The following is a 23,032-nucleotide window of genomic DNA, read 5'->3' on the forward strand; positions in this document are numbered from 1 at the left end:
TCCTCACATACAGATGGGATTTAAGCCATGGGTCTGGATGAGATATGGGGATACCTAGAATTTGGGGGAAAATAGAGGTGGGATACTGAGCCCTGAAGTTCCAACAGTCAGAAATTGGCAATATGAGGGGTGAGCCAGCAAAGGGAACTGAGAAGAAATGGCAAATGATGTGGGAGAAAAACGAACACTGCTTTGTTCAGTGGGCCAGTTGAACAAAATGTTTAAAGAAAGAGGAAGTCATGAATTGCATCAAATGCTAGTGAGTGGTCCAGCAAGTTGAAGTCAATAACACCATGGTTTTTGCTGATGGGAAAGGTCCAGTATAGGGAGGAAAATAGATGATGTGGAAGAGAGTTGCAGAACAAAGGCTTTGAGTAGGCAAGGGGGGATAAGGCCCAGCGTTCAAATGAATGGCTTTAGTTAAGAACAGTGTCAGTTCAGTCAAACATAAGTTTATGCGCATGTGTGCACATACACTCTCATCATTTTCATTGTTTATAGCTCCATGCACCCACTACTTTCAATGCTTTCACTTTTACAGAACCATGTCCCTAAAGCTCATTTTCTCTTTGAGATTGTAAGCAGAGTAAGTGGGAGGGCACTATTAGTTATTCTTGGTTGCAATTCAGTGCCAACCAATGCTTTGTTAGCTCTCCATGCCAGATGGTGAAATAAATGGAGGGCATAGTTCAGTGTTCTCCACGAGTACACAACAGCCCTAGGTGCAGAAGGGGGACAGGGGTGGCGTGTGTTTTACTGAGAACATTAGAAACCTCTCCAAGATACTGAGCAGGCTAGCCGCTGTTACTGTTGCTCTAAGTCTCTGTGGAGTGTCAAAGGTGGAATAACATTTTACTTTGATTTCTGAAGAATTTTAATGAGAAGGATCTTGGTTATTCCTGGTGTATGAGGCTGCAGCTCATTTGTCTCCGTTGTATTAGTAGCACCCAGTAGAGTGTGGCTTAGAGTAGCAAAGCAGTAAAGCTTGATTTGAAGAAGGTAGAAAAATTATGAATATTGTCACTACAGATCCGATATTCTCGGGGCAGGGTGGGGGAAAGCTTAGTTTTGGACATCCTGTCTTTGTTGCCAAGGTACAGTCCAATAAATGGTGTGTGTGTGCATGTGTGTATGTATGTGTGAACACGAAAAACACTGTGTGTCACCAATAGTGTAAGAGCAATCAGCGGGAGGATCAGGAGAAGGACAAGGGAGGTGGGGGGGGGTTAGGGGGCACAGGTATACTTATTTCTTTTAAATGTATTTTCTCCTGCCTCTAGCTTCTAAGAGGAGGCTAATAATGTATAATGGACTAAAATCCCCGCCCTAGTATTTGTCACTAAATACACAAATGGGCGTGGTTCGGCGTATAGGACACCTGCTTTTCCTGAACTCTGCAAGCAGATACTCTTGGAGTCCTCCCAGACACTGACTCTTCAAGCGCTTGGGAGGGTCCCCTAGTTCCCTCACCTTTTTTGGGAATCCTCCCGCCAACAAGGTTGCTCCTTAGACCTGAAAGGGCCTGCTGAGCATGTGTGAAGAGAGCCGCGCATGCTCCGTTGAGTGGGCAGGTTTAGCAGAGCGCTAGCAGTGGCTTTTACTACTCTTCACAGCCTCCCTTGCCCAGCAATCCCCCTCCCCTGTATCCCATCCCCCACCACGCGGTTCCCCGCATCCCCCCGCCCCACTTTCCCACCCCCTTCACCCCAGGGTGGGGAATCTCCATTGACGTTTGGGTGACGCTGTTGTGTCGCTGCTGTGGGGGGTTCCGGGCGCCGCACAGGTAACGCCGCTGCTGCCGCCATATTGACAGAGTTGGGGGCTGGGAGGGGGCCCGAAGAAGCGGGGTGGGGGGAGTCACTGCCGAGCGGCCGTGGCGGCGGCAGCGGCACTGCTGAGCGCTAGCTGAACGGCAACTCTCAGAGAGGCAGCACAGAGTTGTATTCTCTATGGGAAGCAGCAGCCTTCCGCGGCGGCGGCGGCGACCCCCTGCTCCCAGCCTCTGAGGGACCCCGCGGCGAGGGCAACGGTCGCTGAAGGAGGAGTTGGGGGGTCATAGCGGCGGCGGGCCAATTCAATAGACGGGATGCACCGCCGCGCCAGCGGTCGACCCCTCCTGTTTGAGTGCTCCTGAAGGGGCGATGCTACCGGTCGCTCCTCAGGACGAGCCCAGGGACCAAGAAATGGAGGTGTTCCGCGACAGCGGCGGCGCAAGCAGCGGCGAGGTTAGTGTGGTGGCTGAACGGGCTAGAGCGGTCCCCCTCCTTCCCCTCAGGACTCTGCCCCGGGGTCGAGAGAGAAGAGGGGTGTGGGGCTGGCGAGCGGGGCGCCAGGGCAAGCCGCCTAGAGGCTGCCTCAACTGCATTTTCGCTGGGGAGCGGGCGGGGAGGAGACGGTGGGCTCGGGCGTGCGGAATGAGTGCAGCTGGGGCCCGGGCTCGGCCTTGGGCGGAGCGCCTGCCTCGCGGGCACGCTGGAGTTGTTATGACTTAAGTTTCTTCACTTTTCGACCCTAAGTGGGACTGGGGGACGCGCGGGGTGCCGCCCCTGACTCCGTGCATCCCTTTTTCTCCGCTGCGCCCGGTTTGCTCGCTGGGAACACTTTGGGGGACAGCTGCGGACTCCAGCTCGCTGTTAAGCCCCAGGCGCTTTAGGAACCCAGCGCAACAAAAACCACAGCAAGGTGACTAAGTAACTCTGGGGACATTTGCGTATAGGGTTGAGTATTCCCTGGTAAATTAGCTTTCTTGATTCTCTGTGGCTTGTTAGAATTCTTTGTAATGCTCAAGTCGAGTTGAACTGGCGACTTATCTCCAGTCGCCAGGCTTCAGGTGATGTTCTGCTGCCTCCTCTCCGGTCCCCTTCATTCTACTGCCCTTTTCCTCCGCCCCTTCTCCTTTTCCCAACCACTGTCCCCGCCCCGTTGGCCGGTAAAAGAGGACGCAAAGTAAACCCTAGCCCTTACTAGACGAATCTTTGCTAAGACTTAGCGAGGTTCAACCAAAATATTTTGGTTCTCCTCTCTTCCCACTCTTCTTACTTCTGAAACTGTTCTGGCCGGGCTTTGGGCAGCTGTGATGTGCACTTAGATGTGCACAGGTACTTTCTTTGTTTGTATTGTTGTTATTAAAAAAACGGGGAGCATTTAAAAACACAACGTGTCTTTTGTGATAGAAAGTCGGATCCTTTTCTGATAACATAATCGACTGCGTACTACTCCAGTAGAGGCCACCATAAACCTCCTAAAAATAGTTGGTGAATGTCAAATTGATTCACAATAGGATATTTTGAGGTAAGACTCACAATCCTCAACATATCAAGGGTGCAACTTTGTGTTCAAGTAATTGCTCCATCCTTTAAGAATACACTTGGACTGTTGTTTGATTACCTTGTTCTTTTTCTTTCTTTTAAATTTTTTTCAACTAAGCTGTTGTTAAGATTACATGCAAGAATAACATGTAACAAGAGATGAAATGGAAATAAATTCAGAAGTACCCTAAAGTTGAACCCTCTACACGTATAGGAATATTTTATTAGTAAATTTAGCAATTCTGAAATATTTTTTAATATTCTGTATCTCTTATGAAAGGGATAAATGAAGAGAAGTTAATTTCTTCTTGAAATATGGGGATGCTAACTGCTTGCATGAATTTTCTAGCAAGTCTTGAAGGGGATAGGAATTTTGTTTTATTCATGTATATAATTTATTGACTTAAAGTCACAGGTGTTTAGTTTATAAAAACAGTTAAATGCTTTGATATAAGGATGGGATGGGAGGTGGGGAGCCTTTCGCATGCCTACTATTTTATTATTTTGTTAACTTTGAATGCAGTATGTTTTAAATTGTAATTACCACATATGGTTTTTTTTATTGTTTGCAGTATGTTTTAGGTATTGTAGAGATTTAACAATGGGTCTCTCTACCTCAGCAATTTGGAAAAATACTCGAGTGGAAATTGTTAATCCCTATGAAGTAAAACGAAAGGTGAAGGTAATGTGGTGAAGATAGTATTTCTGCCTTCTTTCTCTAAAACAGTGATGATTGGTTAGATTTAACCCTGCAAGTGACTTAATTAAAAATATTCTAGGTGAAAACTAAATGTCACATTTGAACAGACCCACCTTAGTACTTAGAAAAAAATTGTTTTAATTATATTGATAAGAAGGAAACAATTTTACTTTTGAGAATTTATATTAATTTTAGTTACCTGTTTGTTGATGTTGGCTTTAAAAATGTTAACTTTGAGTATGAGCTTTAAAACCCTCAACTGTGATAGTTTTTATGACTAAGAGTGTTTTCATTGTAGAATATATATTTTTAAAATGTGCTGGAATCCTTAAAAATTGGGTAAGAATCTGTTAAGTTTAATGTCAAAGCAAATAATTTCTGTCAATTTCTGTGTGTGTTAATCCTGGTAAGATTAAAGATTATAGGCACTAGTATATATTTTGGAGTCTCTTGTATCTTTTACCTGTCTTGCTTGCATGGGTAGTTCTTAACCTTTGAATTATCATTCAGAAGTGTGTAAGTTGATTGTTTGAAATGCTTAACATGTCCTCCCATAGGAAAAACTTATTGAGAGTAGTTACATTTTTAGCTCAGTACACAATAGCAAGGTGTAATGATGAAGAGCCTAACTACTGTTTGTGAAATTGTTCTATGGTAAAATATGTTGAGGTTTCAACCAAAAATTAGCTTGGTTTTAGTGAGTGAGACGTGGAGAATGAGCCTGAAAAAGGGAAACTTGGGCTCTTTTGGCTCCTGGGAAGAAAAAGTTCTTGAAAGAGGGGAAATAGTGTAAGCAGGAAACTCTGGTTGTGAGAGTTCTTGCAGGGACTGTCTCAATTAGGTCTATTGGGAATAGGAACTTCAAAGGGTGTATCGCCCCTCAGCCACAATTTTCAATCTTGCCTGGATTCTGTCAGGATCAGGTAAGAGGTGTTACTTAAGGTGGCATGAGTATTGGTCATTCTGGGCATGAGTATTAGTCATAACGACCAGCCTGTTCGAGTGATATAAACCTTTCACAAGTTAGTGCCATGAACATTACAGTTTATTTATTTATTTATTTTTGGTCAGGGAGTGCCTACTTCCTTATGGGGGAGTTGATTATATAGTTTTCAAATTCCATATCATATTAAAACTCTGGTATTTTTACATTATTTCTTTAGTGCTACTTTTATTTAAGCAAGTTAGTTTTTTTCCCCCCTTGAGACAGGGTCTCACTATGTTGTCCAGGCTGGCCTCAAACTCTTGGGCTGAAGCCATCCTCCTGCTCCAGCCTCTCGGGTAGTTGGGACTACAGGCACTTGCCACAATGCCTGGCTAAGCTAGTTAGTTTTTTGAGAGTAATGCAGTTCAAACTGGTAAACTGGTAACTGGTAAACTGGTAAAATCAGTTTGGGATTAAAGCCACAGACTTAAAAAAAATTACCCAGGATAACAAATACATCCAGATTGGGAAAAACTGCTAGTTTTAATAATTTTCATGACACCCTGTAGTAATAGAGGAAAGCACATGAGCTTTGCAGGCACATAAATCTGGTTCCCAATCCTACCTCCACCTCATACTAGCTGTGTGACCCAATGCATGTTACCTAATCTTTCTGAGCCTCAGTTTCTTTATCTGTAAATGGGAGAAAAATAATCAAGAGCTGTTATGTAAAGAAAATGTAGTACTGAGTTTGATAAACTTGACAAGGTGTTTTGCACATAGTAGGTCTCTGGTACACAATAGTTCCTTCTCTTTTCCCATAGTCGTCATCATGCCTTTTTCCCTGCCCTTAAACTTTGAATTATTATTACCTATATTAAAACCTTGGGATTTATAATAGATAGCCACAACCATAGCCCCAGCTTTCCCTGTTATGAACAGTTTTTCTTAAGACTTCCTTCCTAGATCTGATCATTTAATCTAAGTATAGTGGAGCTCTCACTCTGCACATTTGTAATCACAGGGTGGTTCAGGGTTAAAATATGGGGTTATATTTAGAAATACTTTGAAGGATAAGAAGACACAAGTAATTTCATTTATTATATCAGGCCAATGAGGTGTTTTGTTGACATTTAATTTTGTTGTTTTTTTTTGTTTCTATTCTGAACTCTTGTTATGGTAGGAATTGGTTCAGTCCATCAACTGTTTATTGACAGTACAAGGCAGTGTATCACATAGTGCTGTAATGTCAAATGCCTAAAAATATACCACAGAGTCCCACCCTACTGCCGCAGTTTTAAGACAGGCATGTGTGGAAATTGTTATTATAAAACACAAGACCATCAGTAATATGGTGGTGATGATGGTTTAGGGATGGATCTGGTATGGCCTTGCAAAGGAGGGGGAATTTGAGCAGGGAATTAGAGAGTGGCAGTATTTTCACAGACAGAGATGACAGGGGTATATTTCAGGTGGGTGGAGACAACATAAACAAAGGTATGAAGGTGTTCTGAAAGAAGGAGGAAGCTGATACTGCTATGATATAAGTCTGTGGTGTGGGAGCAGAGATATGGTATGAGATAAGATAAGGAATGTATAAAAGGTAGGCCAAGCCCAGTTTGTGTGGGACTTTTAAAGCCATTTTAAAGGTTCAATTTTATTTTATAAATGGGAGCTGCTGAAGGTTTTTGATGACATGAATGACATTATCAGATTTGTGTTTTGAAAAATAACTGATAGAAGTGTATAGGATGAATTGGAGTGGGGGAGATACTGAAGGTAGGGAATATCAGATAGGAGACTGTTGTATTAGTGGAAATAGTGAGATTTTTAAGCTAGGACAGAAGGGGAAGAAAGAGATGCCTGATGTGAGAGACCTGGCAGAAGTAGAATAGTTAGAATTTGGTAACTGATTGGCTATTGAGGAGTAAGAGGGGAAAAATAAACAATTGAGATGAGCATTGTGGTAGGAATTAATTCAATTTAACAAACATTTAATGCAAACCTGCCAATATAAGTCTCTATACTATCTACTCAATGGCTACAAAGATAAACAGATTTTTTCAGCATAGGGAGATAGAAAGCTAAAAAGAACTTCCCTCTCTCTAATACTGTCTTTTTTTTTTTTTTTTTTTTGAGACAGAGTCTCACTCTGTTGCCCAGGCTAGCGTGAGTGCCGTGGCATCAGCCTAGCTCACAGCAACCTCAAACTCCTGAGCTCGAGCAATCCTCCTGTCTCAGCCTCCCGAGTAGCTGGGACTACAGACATGCGCCACCATGCCCGGCTAATTTTTTCTATATATATTTTTAGCTGTCCATATAATTTCTTTCTATTTTTAGTAGAGATGGGGTCTCGCTCTTGCTCAGGCTGGTCTTGAACTCCTGAGCTCAAACGATCCGCCCACCTCGGCCTCCCAGAGTGCTAGGATTACAGGCGTGAGCCACCGCGCCCGGCCTCTAATACTGTCTTGAACAAAGCAGACCAGTCTAAAAATTTATGGTAATGCTTGAAATGCTTAAAATCTTTACTGCCAAAGGTGAATGCACCTATTATTAGCTAAAAAGTTTTTCATGCTTTTTAAATGGGCCTTAGGCCTATAATTCTTGTTTCACCAACATTAAATAGTCATCAGCCCCTAGGTAGGAGGGCTGTTCTGAAAATAGTGACCAGCCCTTGTTTCTGGAATGTGGAAAAAAGAGCAGGGACACCTTTCTTTCTTGTACCCTTTCACCAAATTTATTTGGAATAGACATGGGGGGAGAGATGAGAAGGGCTTGGCCCCTCCATGACACAGATTCCTTCTCAGTTTCTCCAAGTCTATCTTTCTTTAAAACATTAACTGGCATGTGAGTTGTAGTTAACTCATGCTAGTTTTAAGCCCTGGGCCTTGTGAAACAAAACCTGGGCAAAACTCTGTAACTGGTTTGTGAAAATCTTACTTGTTGATGTTCTTATTGTTACAATTGATATTGACAATTCTAAAAATATAGGCCGGGCGCGGTGGCTCACGCCTGTAATCCTAGCACTCTGGGAGGCCGAGGTGGGCGGATCGTTTGAGCTCAGGAGTTCGAGACCAGCCTGAGCAAGAACGAGACCCCATCTCTACTAAAAATAGAAAGAAATTATATGGACAGCTAAAAATATATATAGAAAAAATTAGCCGGGCATGGTGGTGCATGCCTGTAGTCCCAGCTACTTGGGAGGCTGAGACAGGAGGATCGCTTGAGCTCAGGAGTTTGAGGTTGCTGTGAGCTAGGCTGATGCCACGGCACTCACTCTAGCCTGGGCAACAGAGTGAGACTCTGTCTCAAAAAAAAAAAAAAATAAAAATAAAAAATAAATAAAAATATAGATTAAAGAAATAGAAGTCAATAAATTTTGTTTTTCTATTTATGTTTACCTTTAAATTACACTTAAGACTGACTAGTCAAGAAAAACACTTTACCCTTATGAACTATTTTTCAAGTTTTCACATTACTTTTTACATTACTAATTTTCAAGTTTTTATATTACTTTTTTATTGAAAAAACACATAAAACAATAAAAATGATGAATTTTTCATTAAATTGGAAAGGATCATTTTGTTTTCAAATTTTTTATTCTATTTTTGTAATAAAACACTGTGGCCCCAAGGGAAAAAAAATGTTGCTAGTGTGGCAGTCAATGTGTTAAACCAGTCTGGTCTAGAAATATGCAGGTCAGTTCTTTCAGGGCAGGGCCTGTATTTCTCTATCTTGATTAGTTCATCAAGAGAGTGAATCATTCATTACCTTGCTCTTCTATAATAAGGCCTACCAATGGTATAGTTGCTTTATTGGGCTATATTGTTTCAATACCCACCCTCTCATAATCTCTCTCATCTATAATTTTGATGAAGAAATACAAGATTTTTTCCCTCTTCCTGTAATTTCATTTTTGGTGGGTACTGTCATTGTATTTAGCAAAAATTCTGAAAATTTGGTAAGCGTGTGGATTCTTGAGGTAAACCTTTTATACTTTGTTAGAATTTGTTATGTAGTGTTTACCCATTTATGTTATTTCCAAGGATTATTTACTGATCTTGCTGATAGTTTTTTTTCGTTGTGTATTTTCTTTTGTTTTTGTTTGTTTGCTTGGTTTTTGGTGAGAGAGATTTAGAGCTAAGCTTAATCTGGCTTTTGAAGATAATGGAGATGTTTTCTGAATTGCCCTGGAGGCATTCTGCATAACTGATTTTACTGCTAGCTTTTAACCTGTTATTTGTACATTTAAAGCAGGTACTGCTGTGTGTGTGGGGGGGGGGGTGCGGGGGGTGGAGACAGAGAGAGAGAGGGGGAGAGAGAGAGAGAGGGAGGGAGGCAGGCAGGGAGGGGGAGGGAGAGGAGAGGGAGACAGAGTACATGTATGTTACTTATGCCTTGCTTCATTTCACAAAGTATTGGAGATAGTTTACGGGAAATACAATCCAGTAACAAACTATTGATATTCAGGGTAAGAGAAAACATAGAGTAAAGATGTATGGAAAGGGTGGACAGTGGGTGAAGGATGAAATAAGAAACAGGTAAACAGGCTCTAAGAGTCTACTATATGTTTAAAATATAGTTGAATTGTAAATTTGGTCTTGAGTTTCTCTGGGCTGGTTGTTCTTAATTCTGGTGTATATTAGATTTACCTTGGAGTTTTAAAAAATTATCCATGCCAGTGCTCCACTCACAGAGATTCACATTTAACTGATCTGGAGAAGGGCAGTCCGGGCATCATTCCCCAGATGATTATGATGTACAGCCAGGTTAAAGAATAGCTGTAGGCCAAAGTAAAAAGAAATAGCCATATAGTTCTTGTTATTCAACAAGATCAATGAAAAAGCATATCAGTTCCTAAGCTAGCAATGAGCTCTACAATAAATTTTCTGTGTGTTTCATTCTGTTATTGTTTTAAGATGAGACCCTCAAAAGAGTGTGTTTGAGCTGTCTTGCATTCTCTTACTGTTTAGTTTTGAGGATTTTTTTCATTAGAGTAAAACCAAAATTTTAGTGTCCTAGCTGATTTGGATATAGTTTAGCCATATATAATAATTAGGAGGTTAAGCGTACTTTTGTACTGTGTACCTTATTGTAATACTAGCTAAGTAAGGGGATAGCGACTCTGTTTTTAATAACATATATCACATTACATCTCTAAAACAATTCTCAAAGGCTACTGATAATTATTACTGTATGACTCCTCTGCTTTTCTTATAAAGTGGTTGAGGACAAATTTTAAGAGGAAATGTAGCAATTTTAACACCCAATATACTTTTAAAAAATTTTTCAGAATATTACGGGAGTACAAACACTTTGGTCACATAAATTGCATTTGCACCACCTGAATCAAAGCTACAAGCATGCCCATCCCCCAGACAGACGCATAGTACCCATTAGGTGTAAATTTACCCATTGCCTCCTACCCACTCCTCACCTGATCCCCAATGAATGTTACTTCCATATGTACATATAAGTATTGATTGATTAGTACCAATTTAATGGTGAGTACATGTGGTGTTTGTTTTTCCATTCTTGTCATACTTCACCCATCATACATAAGTGGATTCATAAAATGTGGCATATGTACACCATGGAGTACTACTAAGCCATAAAAAATGAGGAATTAGTACCTCTTGTATTATCCTGGATGGAGCTGGAGCCCCAAGGTAAATATTTTATCTGAAAAGACATTGGAATCCATTTCATTTAATAAATGTATTTAAACTTAAGGGAGAAAGAGATGTGGCATTTATTGAACATGTATGATGAACCAGATGCTACTAGATGGTTCACATAGATTACCTCATTCAGTTTTATTCACTCTTCAAAAACAGCTTGGTAAGATAGTGTCTCTTTTTTAACAGATGGGAAAGATACGTGCAAATCAGTGGGAGCTGTATCTGGAATTTGAACCTAGATTATATTAAATTCATGCTTTTTCCTCTATACGTTGCTATCTCCCTGATAAGGACAATATTGAAAGTAAGGACAGAATATAGACAAGTTGTTGACAGTCATATCAGATCAGCAATCACATCACTGATTCAATAGCCAGACATGTCTACTGATATAAATAAAGGTCAACAAAATCCCAGCAACCATGTTTTTTGTTTTTGTTTTTTGTAGACATAGACAAGCTTATTGTATAATGAAATTTATGTGTAAAAGCACAGGACCTAGAAGCTCTAAAACAATTTTTTAAAAGAAGAATAAAATAAAAGGAATTGCTCTACTGGATATTAAGCTTTACTATGTAGCTGTAATTAAGACTGCATGGTATTGTTGAAACGATAGACACATAGACCAATGGAACAGAATAGAGAACCCAGAAATAGACCACACAAATGTGCTCAACTAAATTTTGAGAAAAATGCAACAACAAAGTTTAAGATCAGTTTCTAAAATCTGAGGAAATTTTAGGGGAAATTTGCTTTTTTTTCTTTCAAAAAAGCAGAACTTAAAATTTATTTGCACTTCCTTACTGAGTATTCTTGGGAAATGATTACATAAAATATTTTTACTATTTTCAACTATATAGTTGAAATTTGTCATTAAGATATAAGTAGGCAAAAATGGAACATGAATGCTCCTAAAAACATAAGCTGTATGAAAGGTGAGTTTATGGGTTTATTAAACTTCTCAGAGGATCAGAGCAGACAAAACTTTAGAAAATGAAGGATAAAAACTTCATATGATGGGTAATGTGGACTGAATATCAAGTTTCATATTACTTTTATTTTTTTCTTAAATACAGCATCATGAAAAGGATTGGGGGTATATGATAAAGAAATTGTACTAATTGAGAATAGTCATAATTCTGAACTAAGCAATATGGATAAGCCATTAGGTCTGATTTGATAAAAATCCATTGTGTTCATGATTGTTCACCTGGAGCAGCTGCAATGACAAATAAATGTGGTCAGAAATAATTCCGTTTCAAACTTATATGGGCATATACAGAAAACCATACATTAATTATGTAGATATATACTAGAATGATGGAACATACATAGAAATAATTTGTATTTATTTTATAATATATTTTACAAATGGAGAAGAGTATACCTTCTGGCCCAATCATAAAACATTTGTGTTTATCATATGTAGAGCAATTTTGTAAGAATAAATGAATACTTGCAGAACTTCTGAAGGGAAGTCAATATATATTCTCAGAAAAGACAAGATCATTTAGCAACTTCATATCTATAAACAATATTAATTTGATTTGATTCAGTCCTTATAATGTTGTATATAACAGTAGTTTTTATTTTATTGCTGTGAATATCCTATTTGTGTGAATGTACCATAGTTGGTTTATCTGTTAATCAGTTGAAGGACATTTGGGTAATTACCAGCATGTGTTGATTACGAATAAAGCCATTATACACATTTATGTGCAGATTTTAGCTTGAACATAACTTTTCATTTATGTTGGGTAAATACTTATGAGTGGGGTTGCTGTATAAGAGTCCCAATTTCTTTGAATACTTGCTAGCACTTGGTATTGCCAGATTAAAGTTTTTTAAAATATTTAGCCATTCTAATGGGTGTGTAGTGGTATCTAATTGTGATTTGAGCCTATATTTCTCTAATGACAAATGTTGCTGAGCATTTTTTCATGTACGTATGTTTTCTCTGGTGAGTTGTCTTTTCAAATATTTTGCTGTTCTTTAAATTGGGCTGTTTTCTTATTATTGAGCTTTGAGAGTTCTTTATTCTGGACAAGTCCTTTATCAGGTATTGATTTACAAATATTTTGTCTCATTCTCTGGTTTGTGTTTTCTATTTCCTTAACAAAGAGTAGAGGTTTTTCATCTTAATGAAGTCCAGCTTATCAATTTTTTTTAATTTTATGAATCATGCTTTTGGTGCTGTATCTAAGAAATCTGCTTAATCCAAGGTTACAAAAATTTTCTCCTGTGTTTTCTTCTAGAAGTTTTTTAGTTGCATACCTTAATTTAGGCCTTGAATCCATTTCTAGTTGTTTTTTCTATGTGGTGGGAAGTGTGTGTTGAGATCTACTTTATTACATATGGATGTCCAGTTCTGGCACCATTTGTTGAAAAGACTTACATGTTCTCCATTGAATTGCCTTTGCACTGCATCAAAAATCGTGTTGTCATGTATGTGTGGTTTTCCTAATAATTTTAATGAATTAGACTTATAGAGCCTCAGAAGTACACTTACTGAGCATAGGTATATGGTTTTAATACCTACATGATGAGTGCAATGCGCACTGTCTGGGGAACGGACACGCCTGGAGCTTTGACTCGGGGGGATAGGCTGTATCCCCCATAATAAGATGAAATAAAAAAAAAGAGAAAAAAAAATCTTGAGGTTCTTTCTGTATAGGGTTTAATGAAACATTCTTTATTAAAAGACAAAATAATTTCTATGGTATATTTTATTTTTAGTCATTAATTTTGAAAATATTAAGTGGCTCTTTTTAGCCCCTTTTAAAGATGAGGAAACCTAATGGTGCTGTAATCTTTTATGCGAACTTTCTCATGTTGCAGTGATACTTTTCCGCATATCTCCTTCCCTACATTACCCCAAACGGTTTATTTATTATGCAGTAGCTGGTGGCCTGTTAGTTGTTTAGTACTAGACATGAAAGCTACAAAACTAAAGTTCAGCTCATATTCTAGAAACTATTTATTTGCCAAGAAAATGGGAGCCTGGAATGTTGGGGCTTTGTTAATCATGATTAACATAGACTTGTTTTTGTTATTTTTTTTATAGCTTTATATATATTGTAAATGCCTGGGCAGTCATTCCATAGGTCACAAAATACAAAATAGGCAGCTGTAGATTTGTAGTAATCTTGACATCAGATATAGCAAGTCTCCCAACTTGTTCTTCAGGAATTGTCTAGTCCTTCACCACCCTTTGTCCTTTCATTTAAATTTTATTTTTTTATTTTTTTTTTTTGATCTTTAAAATAGAAATGGTGTTTATTAAGTTTCCTTTTTATTTTATTTTATTTTATTTTACTTTTTATTTCAGCTTATTATGTGGGGTACAAAAGTTCAGGTTACATACGTTGCCCATGTACCGCCCATCCCCCCAAGTCAGAGCTCCAGGCGAGTCCATTCCCCAGACAGTGCGCATTGCACTCATCATGTAGGTATATACCCATCCCCTCCTCGCACCCCCCCCAGTCAGCACCTTCAAGCGTAACCATTCCCCAGATGGTGCGCAATGCACTCATCATGTAGGCATACACCCATCTCCTCCCCTCACCCCCCACCTCAGTCTGATATCCGATTGGTATCATTCCCAGATGTGTATTTAGGTGATGATCAGGGAAACCAATTTTCTGGTGAGTACATGTGATGCTTGTTTTTCCATTCTTGGGATACTTCACTTAATATAATGGGTTCCAGCTCTCTCCAGGAGAACCAAAGAGATGTCGTATCACTGTTATTTATTATAGCTGAGTAATACTCCATGGTATACATATACCATAATTTACTAATCCAATCATGAATTGATGGGCCTTTGGGTTGTTTCCACATCTTTGCGATTGTGAATTGTGCTGCTATAAACATTCGGGTACAGGTGTCTTTGTCATAGATTGACAAAAACTATACATTCCTTTTGCTCTTGAGAGGAGAATGACATTAGTTCTGTGTATTTAACTACCTTTTTTAAGCCTTAATGATACTAGGGGCCTCATGCCTTCCTGTGTGAAAGAGGAATTACTAGAATAATGTAGGTTGGGTTTGTATTGAGAATATTGTGCTAATTAAGTTGGCTGTTATTTTTAAACAATTGGTTAGCCATCTCAGATTCTTTAGAAACTCAGAACAGCATAGAGGTTAAGAGCAGGTATTTTGGAGCTAGAATGCCTGAGTTTAAATCCTGGCTCCTCCATTTATTTACTGTGTAACTTTGAGAAAGTTACTTCTCTGTACGTTACTTGGTTGCTCTTATCTGTAAAATGGGGATAACAGTAGAACATAGTATGTGTAAAGCACTTTGAAGGGTGTCTTTTCCATTGTAATCACTTAGTAAATGTTAGTTATCATTACTTTTAAATGTATCACATCTGTAATCTGAGTTGTTGAAGATTAACAGATTTCCAAATTTAAAAAAATCAATAATTGCATGATGATCTTAAGCATCCTACATAAATATGTATTAGTATTTCTTCTTGTTAAAGGCATTTTATTCGCAAATACACATTTCTTCTTTTTGACCATTTGATTCTCCATGTGGCTTGAATTTTGAAACGTTGCATTCTTCCTTGATTAGCTTTAGTAAGGCTGTTGTATTTTTTCTTATTTATTCCTCAAGAGGATGGTGCTACATTCACTGAGCCTCTATTTTCTATATTTACTGAGCTTCTGTTTTCTGTAATCTGTTGAGTCCTGATTTTCTCTAGTCAGCCTTTTGACAGCAAATGTTTATCAACAGAATATAAAAAACACGTATCAGGTAGGATTTGACCTCAAGCTAATAATTGTGTAGTAGCTGTCCACTTTTGGCCTTTCCCTCCATAGAAACCCATTTTATTATTTTCAAATTCTTTTTTTCTTTTCTCTCCATTTTCCTGAAGTGACGAAAAAAGAAAGAAAAGTAATATGATGTAAGATATTTAGGAACTGTGACTCACTAGGACAAATATAGGTTTTCTGTCACTAGCTTGCTGTGTGTTTTTTTTAGGTATTATTAATTTTTCAGTTTCTTCATATATAAAATGGAAATTAATGTGTTTATGAGTATTTTGAGAAGTAAAACAATTGTACTTTGTATATAATGTTTGACATGAATAATAAAGTTATTGTTCTTTTCAAAAAGTAAAGATTTAGGTATCGTACAAAAATACTTATTTTACCCTGATAAATAACTCAGTGGACAATTTTTTAAACTTATTTCGTATCCTCAAGGTAGTATTTCATTGAAATTATGTGGACCTCATATTTCTAAGAGGTTACTACAGTGAGAAAAATTACTATTGAAGAATGCCATGTATGTACACAGGTTGTGTATATATGTGCATTCATCTATACCATGTATAAAACATGTATTTTTTGAAAGTAAACTTTCCAAATGCATATGTTGTAGCCCATATGAGACTGGCCAGATGGCCAGTGCCTTGGCATTGGGAGCATGTTGGAGCTATTCAAAACTATTAAAGTCATTAGCTCTAATTTTCAGCTAAGCATAGTACACAAATTCTTGCCCAAACAGAAACCAGGGAAGCTCCTTTTCTGTCGTTGAATCAAAGTTTTAAAAACTCAGATATTCCACAAATACCTTCTAATGTGTGTATAATATTGATATGCTTAGTTCAATTCAGTAGTCACCTAGTAGTAGTACAACTACTAGTCCTTTTTTTTAAAAAGCATAATGATACTTGGGTTGGTTTTAATTGGTTCTAAATATTATTTTACATGTACTCATTCACCAAATTATTATTAAATGTCTACTGTGTGTAAGATGTACTGTTAATTACTAGATAGGATTCATTTGGCTATTGCTCCAGGTTTCTGCCTTGGCAACTGAAAAACAATTAACTGCGTATCTATCCATTCTTCCATAATCACAAAGAAATGTCTGAACAGAAGAACAATATATTATGTCACAAATACCTACAAATTTAGGCTTATAGAAAGCTTTTTATTAATAAAAATATTTTCGGGGTGTTAATGTTTTAATTCTGTACTCCTGTGACATTGCTCACAGATTCACTGAAGATCCTTCCCACCCTTTTGTGTTTTTTAAAATATTAATAACTGATTTCTTCCTACTCAAATAAGCTATCAAGAAAGTGGAGCCTCAGTACATAATGGCAATTCAGTTTTTACCTTATTCTTGCCTTACATTAGCACCCCTTACTCCTGGCATTAGATTATGGCAGTTAGAGGGGATTATTACATTTGAGCATATATCCCTCTTGCTTTTATTAAGTATTCCTCTACAATCATTTTTGCACATGAGGAAGGGAACTTATTTTTACTAATGAATTGCTTTTGGGTTTGGGTCTTTTATTACCTTGGACTCGCTGCATTGATGTCGAAATTATGAGATTTCTAGAGGTTGGTTTTCTAGGTTAGCAAGTCCCCCTTCAAGTTGCTAGTGATAGTTCTCAATTCAGTGATGTTTGATTTGGTATATTTCACCTCAAACTTGCTGAGGTATATGCTGAAATTATGGCAATTGTAGCAATAGCAGTATAATTTTGAAATTGAATTTATTCTCATTATTTTCATAATGAAGTTGTTTGGAACCTGGATAGCAAGATGAGCAATAGCTTATGTGACCCATTTTAACAGATGCATGTAAGCAGTTCCTGGGAAACATAAGATTGATTAGATAACATAGGGCTGAATTTTGCCCTTTTATTTAAACTATTGGATGCAATGTTGCAGATATATTATTAAGGGGACCATGGCATGGCCATTTTTGTAGAAATAAATGCATCTCTGAAGATAGAGAATGATGCTTGAATTGGGGTAGTGTTTCGGAAACTTATCACATTGGGTAAATATTGTAACTTAAGGGTCATCTTTTTTTAATTTGAGAGAAATGTAACTGTTGTCACCATTATTTTAGTTTTTATATTCTTAAATTCTGCATTCTTTCGAAGTGGTGTGCTTGACTTTATGATACAAGTAAAATATTGAATGTGATTTGGCTATATTATGCCAGTTCCAAAAAGTGAACTAAATATTCTTACCCATTAGTCTCTTATTAGGATTAATAGCTTCTAAAACCTAATGTGCTCTTCTTCCTGTCTTCAGGGAGCTGTATTTGCAAGTTTCTGCCAATAAAGGTCTGATTATCTTATTAGTATTCAAAATGCATTGAAAAACATGAATACTTTTTACTGGCCATTTTTCTTAATTTACAAAGGTACAGGGACACTGGAGTAAAAGTAAGTTAAAAATACAGGTAGAGTTTTATGAAATTATGCATGTATTCTGGGTAAAGCAATATGTTGTGTGTGCTGTGACAATTATAATCACATAAAGTAGATAATTTTAGTTCATTCGTTCATTTCTAGGCCAACTTGGTGCTGTTTTTGTGCATTTTTTAAGTTTATGGTTATAATTACTTAAAAATTGCATAGTTAAATCCAGGGAATGGTAAACTTTTAAAATAAAGAACCAGATAGTAAATATGTTAGAGTTTGTGAGCCATATATAACCTCTGTCACATGTTATTCTTCTTCCTTTTTCTTTTTAACAAGCCTTTTAAAATGTAAAAAGAAAAAAAAATTCTTTGTTCGTGGGCCATACAAAAATGAGAGTCAAATTTGGCCCATTGGGCTGTAGTTTAAACAAATGACTTCAGAATGTGGCTTCTGAAGCTAAGTTTGTACTAATCATGCTGACAAAATTTAGGGTTAGGAATCTAACTCTGAAAAAAATATATAACCCTTTGAATTGCAGTCAGCCTTCCATATCCATGGGTTCTGCATCTATGGAGTCAACCAACCATGAATCGAAAATATTCAGAACAAAAAGTAGATGGTTGCATCTGTACAGAACATGTACACTTTTTTCCTTGTCATTATTTCCTAAACAATATTGTATAATATAGTATAATTATATAGCATGCACATTGTATTAGCTATTAGTTATCTAGAAATGATTTAAAGTATATAGGAGGATCTACATAGGTGATGTGCAAATACTATGTCATTTTATATAAGAGACTTAAGCATCTGTGAACTTTGGTATACATGAGGGGTCATGGAGCCTATCCCCCACGGATAATGAGGGTTGACTGTAATTTCTATGCAAGATATGAAGCTTGAAGAAATTATAAGATACTGTTTCTTGAAAAAAATTTATGACTAATCCAAGCTATGTATTTTTAAAATGATTTTGAAAGCGTTAAATTCTTCTAGCTGTTAGAATTTAAATTTAAGAGACAGAAATGATAAGCAAAATGACTTAATCTAAATACATTATGAAATTAGCTTTCAGTGTTGCTTGTAAACATTTCAATTAAGAAACCTAATTAAACCCAGGGAAAATGATAATTACTTATTATTGAAGTTATTTTATAAATTAAATTCATTCAGGTTCCAGATTCAGTCATTCCATTCTGCAGATAATTTTTCAGGTTCTATTGTGTTCCAGATAATATACTAGGTACTGGGGGTAACAAAAAGTAATAAGATGTGATCTCTTTCCTCAGGGAGCTTACAGTGTGATAGAGAGGTGTAACGGATACTAAACAAGTAAGACAATATTCACTGATAAAAGTCTGTGTAGAGTAAGGTGGAAGGAAAAAGGGAATGTATGCCCTTGAATCTTGGTAAAGATGAGTTGATGTTCAAAAGCACAGATAACCCAAAATGATAAATACTCCAAATATGCATATTTAACTTTGGACTGTTTTTATGCCTTAATTCTAATATGGATGTGTTTTATCAACTAACTAGTTTTATAGCAGAGCCTCATAACAGCTTTTGAATACCTGACTAAAGAAATAGCTTAGAGGCTGTATATTCTTATTCCATCCTGAGACTCTCTTTAAAAGACAACTCTTTCAGATTGATTTGAAACTGAATTGCCCTTTCTTAAATCTTCCCTGAAGCGGTGACTGTGGTTAGGTGAGTATGTTTCAAAGGAATGATATGTTGAGGTACAAACTATAGGAATATTGGTATATTTAGAAAGCCAGAAAAGATCATAGTAAATCATTGTAAATGAATACTGTAGGTGTTATGAAATTTCCCATAAGCAATGTGTTGACTATAGAATTCAATCTAAAAGATTAAAAAGATAAAAGTTTACTAATGAAATGGCTGTAACTGCTAATATAAACCTTTGAAAATATTTCGTAGTTTTAAAGTCAGGGTACAAATTAAAACCTTCCTAGGGAATGCAAAAAACCAACCAACCCACCAACCAACCCAACCTTATTTTGGAAATTCCTTGCTAAAAGACTGTTGGTGAATTGATAGAGTGTACTGTAGTAAAAATATATACAGATACTTTTTCACTTCTCACCAGTTTGTGGTTCTTAAAGCAAGGAGTATATCCATGAGTTTGTGTATACATTTATGGGTTGATTTGGGAGATTCTTTCAAGTTGACCAAAAAATGATTTTATTATTTTAAAAGTGATCTTCCCACAATACTATGACATATCACAACTAAAATTATTAAGTTAATAGCATTGTGATAATTAGTAAGTTTTGATTCATGGATATGTTATTTTGTATACAGATAGCATTATTCACCTTTGGTGAATTATTAACTAAAATGTTTGATATGCCTTTTTTATGTATTCTGGCTTTTTGGCATAAAAACTTTCACACATCAGGCATTTATTGAGCACATGTCAGACACTATGCCAGCTGTTTTAGGAACATCATATTAATCCTGACAAAAACTCTAGGTTGCTTATTTTACAGTTGAAGAAATTGAGACTTAGAAAGTTTAATAAACTTTTCCAAGGCAGTAAAAGTAGAGCTTTAGAATTTGAATCTAGGCCTGCTTGACACTGAAGCATTGCTTTTCTCATGATATATTATGCCTGTCTTGTGAATAAAACTGTCCTCAAGGAGCTTTAAATCTAGGTGCACATGACAAAAAATCTACCTGATACGGTGAAATGTTATTTTTTATCATTAGAAATTTAATTGTTGTATAATATATGACATAAAATTTGCCATCTTAACCATTGTTAAGTATACAGTTCAAAAGTATTGAACATCATTTAGATTATTGTGTAACCAATCTCCAGAACTCTTTTCATCTTGCAAAACTGGAATTCTTGACACATTAAAGCAAAGCTTTCTATTCTCCTTTCGACCCCATCCCTAGCGACCACCATTCTACTTTCTGCACTATTCTTTCTGGCTCTATGAATTTGACTACTCTCGGTACCTCGTGTAAGTGGAGTCATACAGTATTGTCTTTTTGACACTGGCATATTTTACTTAGCATAATGTCTTCAGGGTTCATTTGTGTTGTAGCATATGTCAGAATTTCCTTCCTTTTTAAGGTTGAGTAATCCATTGTATGCATATACCATATTTTGTTTATTCATCTGTTGTTAGATATTTGGATTGCTTCCACTTTTTGGCTGTTGTGAATAATGGTGCTGTGAACATGGGTGTACAAATACCTCTTTGAAACCCTGCTTTCAATTTTTGATTCTGTAACTAGAAATGGATTTGCTGGGTCATATGGTAATTCTATGTTAAATTTTTTGAGGACTGCTGTACTGTTTTTTTCATAGCAGCTATAACATTTTACATGGTCACCAACAGTGCACAAAGGCTTTATTATCTCCACATCCTTTCCTATGGTGGAATTATTTTGAAAAAGTAAATTCTAGGGTATTCTGGTTTTAGTATACATTGGACTTTTATTTCATCTTCTGCATCTTTAATAGCAACAAAGTTGCACCATTGATAATTCACATTCAGAGGGATAGCTCTTAAGATACTGAAATATCCCCGATTGTTAAAGGAATATGAAATTGTGTTCTCTACACTATGCTTATTGAGTTAATGATTAATTTTTTTTCAGAAAACAGGATTAAAAGGCAAAAATATAATTGTTCAGTCTTAAGTTTATTAAAACCAAAATTAATTAGGTGGCCTTATTGGCCAAATCTTTTGTTTTATAAAAATTTGGCTCTACTTGACTATTTTTCCTAGGTCACCGATCTACAGTTTCATGCCTACCAAATAAGAGCAAAGACATGAGTTTAAAAAGTAAAGATATATTTTAAAAGTATTAAACTATAAAATTTGTCTCTAGAACGTCTGTTATAGGGAGCATTTTAAATCACAGGCATTATAGTCCAATAATATTGATTGTATTATTTATTGCTGCAAAACAAATTACCATAAATTTAGCAGCTTTAACCAAAACACATTTATTATCTCACAGTTTCCGTTGGTGAGGAATCTGAGCATGGTTCAACTAGATCCTCTGCTCAGGGCACCAAAAAACTGTAATCAGTGCATGGTTCAACTAGGTCCTCTGCTTAGAGTCCCACAAAGCTGTAATCAAGGTTTTCAGCTATCTTTCATTCTTACATGGAGGCTTGACTTAGAAAAAATCTAATTTTAAACTCCCTCAGCTTCTTGCCAGAATTCCTTTCCTTGTGATTGTAGGACTGAGGTCCCTGGCTTCTTGATGTGTATTGAGTGGAGGCTTCTCTCAGCTCCTAGAGGCTGCCTGTAGCTCCTAGAAGATGGTTACAGTCTCTTGTTATGTGGGCTTCCTCAACATGACCACTTACTTAAGTCAGCAAGGAGAGTCTGTAGAGTTTTATATGAAATAATGTAATCATATATGTAAAATCCCATCACCTTTGCCATTTTCTGTTGGAATCCAGTGGCAGGTCTTTTTCAGACTCAAGGGGATGGGGATTATACAAGTTCATGAACACCAAGAGATGAAGATCATGGGGGCCCATCTTAGAGTGTTCACCACATTGATCAACTGGTAGGTTTCTTTGTTTTATTTTGTTACAGGCTTAGTTCAATATATGTACATAAACCTTTATTGCAAGTAGATGTAGACCCACCTCTAAGTTATTTAAATAAAATATAAAAATGAATTGAAGGGATCTTCTTTACAAAAGCTGTCAGTGACTAACGTAAACATGAAGCTTATTTGAGAGATAAATTTTCTTTAGAATATCACCTTTTAAATATACTTTTAATGTTAGGTACTAGTGGTTTTTTTTTAGTAGGTAGATTTTGGGGATCCTGGAGACTGCTGGAAAATTTATATACTATTTAATTTGTTGTGGAAACTGGTGTCTTATGTATGTTTTGTTAATCATTTACCCATATTTCTTATTACTTTCTACCTAGCTTTTCCTTATTTGTGTATCTCTCTACTTTCTTTTTCAGTATATCTTTCAGCACCAAGCCACGAGTGCTGTTAAATTACTCCTTTGTTTAACACTTAGGGACAGGTGTATGTATCTTAAAATTATGACCAGATAACAATAAGCCTTTTTACAAAACTATATGTATTTGTACATTCACTTTCCCATACCACCTTGAATTCCAAGGATCAGAAAGGGAAAATATTTTTTTTTTCTTTCTCAGTTCAGTTTTCGTCGGTGAGCTGCTTTTCTTAATAGTAGTAAGAAAACAATAGAT

General features: G+C 36.8%; 1 protein-coding gene across 3 annotated transcripts in view; it reads left to right on the forward strand.

The window, feature by feature from the left end:
- The first annotated feature begins 2,141 nt into the window (after positions 1 to 2,141).
- RPS6KA6 (ribosomal protein S6 kinase A6) overlaps positions 2,142 to 23,032 on the forward strand; it is a 152,392-nt gene continuing 131,501 nt past the window's right edge. Inside the window, exon 1 of one of the 3 annotated variants that reach the window (XM_069464365.1) lies at positions 2,142 to 2,225. In XM_069464365.1, the coding sequence (XP_069320466.1) occupies positions 2,142 to 2,225 (84 nt within the window). Of the gene's footprint in view, positions 2,226 to 3,909; positions 3,991 to 23,032 lie in introns of those variants that run through there. The other 2 variants (XM_069464366.1, XM_069464367.1) reach the window with 2 other exon arrangements.

The sequence above is a fragment of the Eulemur rufifrons genome, chromosome 30 (genome assembly GCF_041146395.1).
Source record: "Eulemur rufifrons isolate Redbay chromosome 30, OSU_ERuf_1, whole genome shotgun sequence".
Classification (NCBI taxonomy): Eukaryota; Metazoa; Chordata; class Mammalia; order Primates; family Lemuridae; genus Eulemur; species Eulemur rufifrons.